Source organism: Microtus ochrogaster, chromosome 10, assembly GCF_000317375.1.
Source record: "Microtus ochrogaster isolate Prairie Vole_2 chromosome 10, MicOch1.0, whole genome shotgun sequence".
Classification (NCBI taxonomy): Eukaryota; Metazoa; Chordata; class Mammalia; order Rodentia; family Cricetidae; genus Microtus; species Microtus ochrogaster.
The window spans coordinates 85,249,950-85,257,868 of record NC_022016.1 but is presented as its reverse complement, the minus strand read 5'-3'; the positions used below and the strand labels follow the sequence as shown (position 1 = coordinate 85,257,868).

Here is a 7,919-nt window from a genome sequence, read left to right as displayed (position 1 = left end):
TGTGATAGCCACGCCACTGAAGTGCACACTGACAGCCACATGTGATGGCCACACCACTGTAGGACATACCGGATTAGGGAAGACCAGGAGAGGAAACATGGTTCCTTCCGTAGCCAGATCTCGGAGGAACAGTCCACCCAATCGGACTAACAGCAAGGAGGAGTTTCTTCGAGGAAGAGACTCTGCTAGAAGTTTGACGTCTATAAAAGATAAAACGTAAGAGATGGTAGTATGATATAATGCTGAATGTGCTTTATATCTAGAAATAGCACATACATTTTACAGAGAGCTATTTGACACTAGGAAATATTTTTCCAAGAAATTTGAACACACACATGCATACACACACACACACACACGCCCAGTCTACTATGGATGGTACCACCCCTAGGCAGGTGGCCCTGGGTATTTAAGAGAGCAGACTGAGCAAGCCAGAAGGAACAAGCCAGGAAGCAACATTCCTCACAGCCTCTGTTCCTCACAGCCTCTGCTTCAGTTCCATCCCAGGTTCCTGCCTTCAGTGTCCTTTGATAGCACGCTGTGATATGGATATAGATATGTAACCCAAATAAACTCTTTCCTCCCCTAGCTGCTTTTGGTGTTTCATCACAGCAATAGAAACCTAACTAAGACAATACCGTTGGTGCCCTCATGACATGGGTTCTGGGGACCAAACACAGATCTTCTGAAAGAGTCGTACGCACTCTTATTGTCTGAGGCATCTCTCCAGCCCCAACTTTCTCATCGACTAACTCCCCTGGATGATGAAACAGACAGGGTGCTGGCGCTGGGATGGGCAGAGCTGGCTCTGAACAGTACCTGAGAACTCAAGCTGCATGAACGCACTCTCAGTGGCATGAGCAGCGCTCTGCTCCTTGTGCAGGAGAGTCACCGTGCCCCGCTGGAGCTGCACGTTCAGCTTGGCGAAGACATGATCTCTCTTTGTGTAGGTGTTCATACATGAGGCATCCACAGTGGGGTCAAAAAACTCCTCGGTACCTACATGGTAAAGGAGAACGGGCTTAAGAGAACACACGGAGAACAAAGAGCAGGCACCCTGACTGACGATGCTGCTAAACCAGGCTTCCTTTCTTCGGGCAAGAAGCCAAAGACATGGGTGACTACAGGACAGTGGCTATCACCCAGGCAGCATGACACGCGGCTGATATGGTTAGCGCAGTTCAACTTAAACAGTCCCTTGTTTCTACGGCTCGTACTGTCAAGCACAGGACTACAGTGGGCCGCAGAGTTTATGAACAAGCTCAGATTTAGTTCTCTGACAAGGGCTGCCATTCAGATCTGTTCAAGAATGCACAAATGACCACAGCCATGGAGTGTTCTCCATCTACCTCTATGTAACAAGCTGCTATCCAAATGTCTCCCTTGGTTAAGTCTAGAAACGACCTCTTAAGCTGTTGTACAAAGAGCAAGATGACATTTATCACCTAACTCTCCGCTCTGGCTGAGAGAGGAGGTGCAGACAGGCTCCCAGCATACCCAAAATCTCCTCAGGGGTCCAGTGCTCATGCGACTCGGTTGACAGTCCTTCCACCACTTTCCCTTCAGGGCTCTGCTGTCCGTACCAGCCACCCCACCCTGGAAACCAGGACTGCAGGTACTGCAGCATCCCACTGCCTCCACTAGCATCCGGGTCACCAGGTGAGGCTCCTGGAGAATCAAACTGAGGCTCTCGAAGACTCTGTAATCACAAAGAGGCAGACATGAAGACCCATGGGCAGACGTGGCCTGTGATATGCCATTGTTTGCTATGTGTCCTGAGAGAAACACAAGCATATCAACACTAAAGGGCTCAGGGAGCACTGGGACCAAATGACCCTTCCTAAGAGATTTCTCACCTCTGCTAGCTCCTCTTGCTTATAAAATCGATCATGAACCAGTTCACGCAGAATCTTCAATTCCTCAAAGCTCTGTTCCTCCTCAATCCGACACATCTCCTCCTGTTTGGGACAAAATGAAACCGAGACACTGCAGAGCTACAGGAAGGGAGCACCGCATCAATACACTAGTCCCAGCACCTCCCTGAAGGCTGACAATCGGTGACCATTGACCAATGTTGTGGGAATTGCCTCTGGCTTTAAAGGGGTTCCCTATAGCCCAGTAGAGATTACTCGTTCTCAATCCCCACTAGAACAGTGGGAGCACACAGAGCAATGAGAACACACTTTGCTGCAGGAGGTGGCTGCCAAGGCATGCTGCTCTGCACAGCACTGACACGGTCACAAATTACATTCCACATTAGCTCTGTTAGCTCAGGAGATCAAAGGAAACAGAGCTATCATTGTCCCCACCTTCCAAGAGGAAACTGAAGGCCAAGCTCACACAATATGTGTGATCTAGCCCTGGCTCTTTCATAATCACTACTGGCAAGGGCGTGGTCATTTCAACAAGTTTCACACTAGTTATTAAAGAATAGCAGTGACAACTATAGTCTCACTGCTTTTTTAATAAAGTAAAATCACCATCCTAAATAACATCTTATTTGCTAACATTAGAAGAATGCACTGACAGCAGGTGCGCACAGCTTACAGAGCTGCTGCTACTTGGCCGCCTTAGCACTAATTCAGATTCTTCCTCCTAGTACCCTCCAGAACAAATATCAAACTTAGTCCATCCTTTTCACAGGATGCCCATTGTCAGCAGCCGTGCCAGACACCACTGAAGACAGCAAAAGGCAAGTAAGGGCTATGGCCTCAGGATGCCAGCAGAACAGGTGAGAACTCGGGGTTCAGGATGACCCCTGGGGACCATCCTGTGAAAAACTACTTATAAAGATCAACTAGAGGAGCAATCCGTTATAAATAACCCGAGCCAAAATACAGAGAATGGTCTGAGCCATTCACAAAAGCAAAACAGATAAGGACCAAAGCAGCCCTGCTGCCTTCCCTTTGCCCGGGAGAGGAAGGGAGACAGATCCAGGAAGGGGTGAGGCCAGGACAGGAATTCGGCAGGGCTGACTCTAGGGTATCTAGCCCACAAATAATCTAGATAAGGCAGCCCTTCTCATCTCTGCCACCTGCTCTGGCTTCACCTCTACCACCGAAAGTCAATTGAAGTCAATCACACCAATTAGGATTACATAGAATGCAGGCCAAAGTCTACAGAAATTAGTTACAGACTTAATAACTAGACTATGTGCAAAACTGGAAGAGACACTGGGGACTCCATGAGAGTCTCCCGGAACTGCAAGCATAGAACTGCATTCTGTACTAGAAGGGATCTGGCTGGCTCATGGCCATTTCTGTTTCCTCCTATCTGATGGCTTCTCAGGAAGCAGGGGTGGAAAACGGACTCACTACATTCCAAGGAGTTCCCTCTCTACTAAGCCCAACTCTAGCCTAGAAAACTGTGCCTCCAGCATGGGACTTTGTATCTTCACACACTCGACCTTTTTTTCAGCCTGTAAGAAAATATTCTTAGCCAAGAGTGGTGGCTCATGCCTGTAATTCTAGGACTATGGAGATAGAAGCAGGAGGATTAGGAGTTCAAAACCAACCTCAGCTACATAGACTCTGAGGATAGCCTAGGCTACATGCAACGATGTCTCTAAACCAAACAAACAAATCAAGAGAAAATAGTAAACAAGAAGTCCACTCACCTTGTCATCTGCAGACAGCACAGCTCCTTTTAACTTGTTGAAATATCTGTCCGTGTAAAACACAGCATCTCGGGCACGATGCAACAAGAAATCCCAGGTCCAACACTTCCTCTGCTCTCTGATCTCATACAAGTTAGCGTTCAAGGCAAAATACCACCACTCTCGACAGCTGCAACAATGTGTGACAATGTGTTATTACTTCCAATAAAAAACATGACAATGCTCTTGGTCCATGACAACCCCAGAACACAGGTTACTTCTGAGACATTTCTCATATCAAGCCTTTCTGTCATGGGTCCATTTTAACATTAAGCTAAACTCAATGTGCAGAAGAGTCATTTTCCGGGGGGAGGGGGAACCATTAAATTAAACTGTGTGTCAATAACAACACAGCATGTGATCAACGAGCCTCACCCAGGGCAGTCCCTCTCCAGGAGGAAATCGCTGCTGGAAATAAGGCAAGCACCATCTTGAGAGGTCACCACGGACTTGACCACTACAGATTTAACTGAGTTTTTAAGGACATGCTTAGAAACACATGAGATCTTTAAAAAGGTTTACATGTCAGACTGGTCACATGTATCTCTGTAACATGAAGAGAGGGTTTATGGGACAGGAAAGATGGCAGCAATTGAGAGCACATACTGAAGCTGAGCATGGTGGCACACACCTTAGATCCTAGTGCTTGGGAGGCAAAGGGAGGCAGATCTGGGAGTTTGAAGACAGTCTAGTCTATTTAAATAGTTAGTTCCAGAACATCCAGGGCTATATAAAAAGACTCTGTCACAAACAAACATAACATACTGTCCTTATAGAGGAACAGAGTTCAGTTTCCAGCAACTACATCAGGCAGCTCACAACTGCCTTTAATTCTAGTTCCAACCTGATGCCCTCATCTGGCCTCTGTGGCTCCTGCATTCATGTGCATACACAATCATACACATATCCACAAATATAATTTAAATTAAACTGTATTTTTAAGAAAGAGGACTAATGTTTGCTCTGGAAGTCAGAGAGCACAACCTGTACAGAGAACAGAGAAAAGGAGGACACACCAAATGTCACCAAGAAAGAGCAATCTGCTTACTAAGTGACAGCAAGGATCTTCTGAGTTTCACTGCTCTCATTCAAAGAGTGGCTCTTACCCAACAGAGGTAATCGATACTGACAACAGATACTTCATGCCCTTTTGTCCCAGATATAATTTCTATTTTCTCAGAGGTAAAACATTCACAGAGTTTAAAACCTAACCAGCTCTACCAAAGTTAACCCAACCCTTTCTTCTGCAGTCACAGGTGCCCTTTCTTCTGCAGGCATGTGTGAAGGACAGGAGACATGTTTCTGATCTGTGTACAGGAAAGCATGCTGATGTATAATGCACTTATGGGTAGCATGCAACAATGCCCTTACTTCTTGGACACGGCCACTTTTGGTTTCCACTTCCGGAATTTCACCTGCCTCTCCTTCCGCTCCAGCTCCTTGAGGAATCCCATGATCTGCTGGTACTGCAGCTTTTTTAGAGAGGAAGAGACACTAAATTAGGATAGAGCTGGTTCTTTGGCTCAGTCAAGACCTACACCGAACAAGAACAACTCAATCTGCTGAGCTGGAACCCAGTAAGCAAAGAATCAACAAGAGGCATGCCGGGATGGCTAGCTAGTTATCCTGTGCTCTTTGCTCAGCACTTAAAAACACCAAATCAAAACCGAAACTATGTGGACAAGAACCCAATTTCACCATGTCATCCACCCGGGTTTGCACCTATCAGACTCTGGCCTAGAGGGAAACAATGCTGAGGACGCCATTATAGAGTGGTTTTCCTTTAATTCCCAGCAGTGGGTCTGAGCCTCTGGGGGGAAAATGTACCTGGGACAGCTTCAAGGGAATGGTCTCCAGCTGAATATCACATTCAATCCGTGGGCTGTGCCGGGACCTCAGAGGTTCCTTGGAGCAGTTTCTTTTCAAGAGGGCGGATGCACACACTGGCTCCAGAATGTAGTGGTGACTGCGACTCTCCATGCTTCTGGCCATGGCCTCCTGTGTCACAAGAACACTGGCTCTACACAGACCAACCTTCCTTCTGGCTGTTTCCTTCTACTCTGGGAATGTAAGCTGAACAGTTAAACTAAGCCATGGGCTGGGTCGTAGCTTCACTGTCACCTAATCTACCTTAAGCCACCTTGCGTTGGGGGAAATGAATCATATTTCTCCATTTCACTGAAGTGCCTACATTTGTTTGGTTGGTTGGTTGGTTTTCTTTTTTTCAAGACAGGTTTCTCTGTAGCTTTGGAGCCTGTCTCGGAACTAGCTCTGTATAGCAGGCTGGCCTCAAACTCAGAGATCTGCCTGCCCCTGCCTCCCAAGTGCTGGGGTTAAAGGCGTGTGCCACCACCACCCACTATAATTTCTTTACAAAAGACTAAGCTAAGCCTTTCCACAGTCCTTCCGTAGCACTAACACTGTCTGTCCATATGGAAGTTTTAAAGGGAGGGTCCTGGTGATTTGAAAGAGACGCCTCAGCAGGCCATCCCCTCTAATCTGCTGCTCCATTCACTCAAAATCTTGGTGTTCAATTCTTACTGGCCAACAAAATGCTAATGACAGTGTGCCCAGATGCACAGTAGTTAAGAACCATCTTACAAACAGGATGTTAACCAGGGGTAGTGGCTCGTGCCTTTAATCCCAGCACTTGGAAGAGAGAAGTAGAAGGATCTCTGAGTTTGAAGCCAGCCTGGTCTACATAGTGAGTTCTAGGACAGCCAAGGCTATACAGAGAAACTCTGCCTCCAAAACAAATAAATATTAAATTAAAAAAAAAAACAGAATGTCACATAAAAAAGACACAAAAACATCCACAAGCAACCTGATCCTAGTTCAAATACACAAGCCGTGGTACATATGAAGTTCAAACCTGATGACAGTAAGCATCTCAGGCAGACTCTCGACAGAAGATGCTTGTAGAGGGACAGCACAGGGGACCACAGACTGCAAATCAGGGTCCCTGCACCACATTCCTTTGGTACCATCTTACACCAAAGCTCCAGCCAGATCATACCTGTAACTCCGCCTGAGGCAAATCCCCCAATAAAGTGCAATCGACATCCCAGTAGACACTAAACTCAGCCACATCCAATCGTTTTTTCCGCATTAGCTTCTGTACCTGAGGGAGAAAGAGGAAGAATAGGATGGTCACCTTTAATATCGGATATTTGTTGTTCACTCAACGTTACACATCAGGTACTTTGCAAGGTACAAGGGATACAAGAACGAAGGAAAACAGTCTACTCTCATACAGCTCAAACTCCATGCATGCAAGGCCTGGCATCCCACATCTTTGATCCCAGGACTCAGGAGGCAAAAAGGCCATCCTGGTCTATATGGTGAATTTCAGGACAGCCAGGGGGGAAAAGTAAGACCCTGCCTTAAAAATAAACAAATAAATAGACAAACAAACCAAGTTCAACCATTTGGCAATACCAAAGTGCATAAATGTTTTTAATTGATTAGAAGAAGCAGTGGGAGGATATTTAAGATTCTATGAGCAAACAAACAAAATATCACTAGGGAGGGGAGTGTCAAAATATCTGTGAATCTCAACTAGGCAGTGGTGGCACAAGCTTTTAGTAACTACCAGCACTTGGGAGGTAGAGGCAGGCGAATCACTGTGAGTTCAAGACCAGTATGGTCTACAGAGTGAGTTCCAGGACAATTAACGTTACACAAAGAAAGCCTATCCTGAAAAAACTTACAAAAAAAAATCTATAAATCTCATACAAACGACTGAGTCAGCACAAAAGGCCTGCTATCTTCAGGGGACAGTGATTCCGTTTCTAAACGAGAAATCCAAATGGCAGAGAAACAGTATGGATACACGCAAATGAACACACATTTGAAGTGGGACATCAGTTACGTATTGAAAAGGAATCATGGAATATTACTAGAGTATCGGTTTGGACTGAGTCCTCTTTCAAGAAGTCACGTTCACCCACAAGTGTGAATGTATCCTTATTTGTAAACACCACCTATGCAGACAGAATCAGATTAAAATGAAGCCATCCTGGGTGAGTGTAGATACAAAGCAAATGAGTTGGGTCCTTGTAAGAAGTGAAAAAAAAAAAACAAAAAAACAAAAAACAAAAAAAAAACAGGAGACAAGGCCTTTGAGCACCAACATTGAGACTGGAGCAACACATCTAGAAGCCAAGGAACCAGAGGCTTCCAGTAACCCTCAGATGGAGAGGGACGAGCACACACTGACCCTCAGATGGAGAGGGACGTGCACACACTGACCCTCAGATGGAGA

General features: G+C 45.9%; 1 protein-coding gene across 6 annotated transcripts in view; it reads right to left on the bottom strand.

The window, feature by feature from the left end:
- Positions 1-7,919, bottom strand: part of Vps13d (vacuolar protein sorting 13 homolog D) — a 227,774-nt gene that overhangs the window by 196,531 nt on the left and 23,324 nt on the right. For all 6 annotated transcript variants that reach the window (XM_026782068.1, XM_026782067.1, XM_026782066.1 and 3 more), the window contains 8 exons: positions 6,672-6,776; positions 5,483-5,653; positions 5,027-5,127; positions 3,617-3,785; positions 1,857-1,958; positions 1,498-1,699; positions 820-999; positions 70-200 (listed from right to left, as the gene is read on the bottom strand). In XM_026782068.1, the coding sequence (XP_026637869.1) occupies positions 70-200; positions 820-999; positions 1,498-1,699; positions 1,857-1,958; positions 3,617-3,785; positions 5,027-5,127; positions 5,483-5,653; positions 6,672-6,776 (1,161 nt within the window). The remainder of the gene's footprint in view (positions 1-69; positions 201-819; positions 1,000-1,497; positions 1,700-1,856; positions 1,959-3,616; positions 3,786-5,026; positions 5,128-5,482; positions 5,654-6,671; positions 6,777-7,919) is intronic.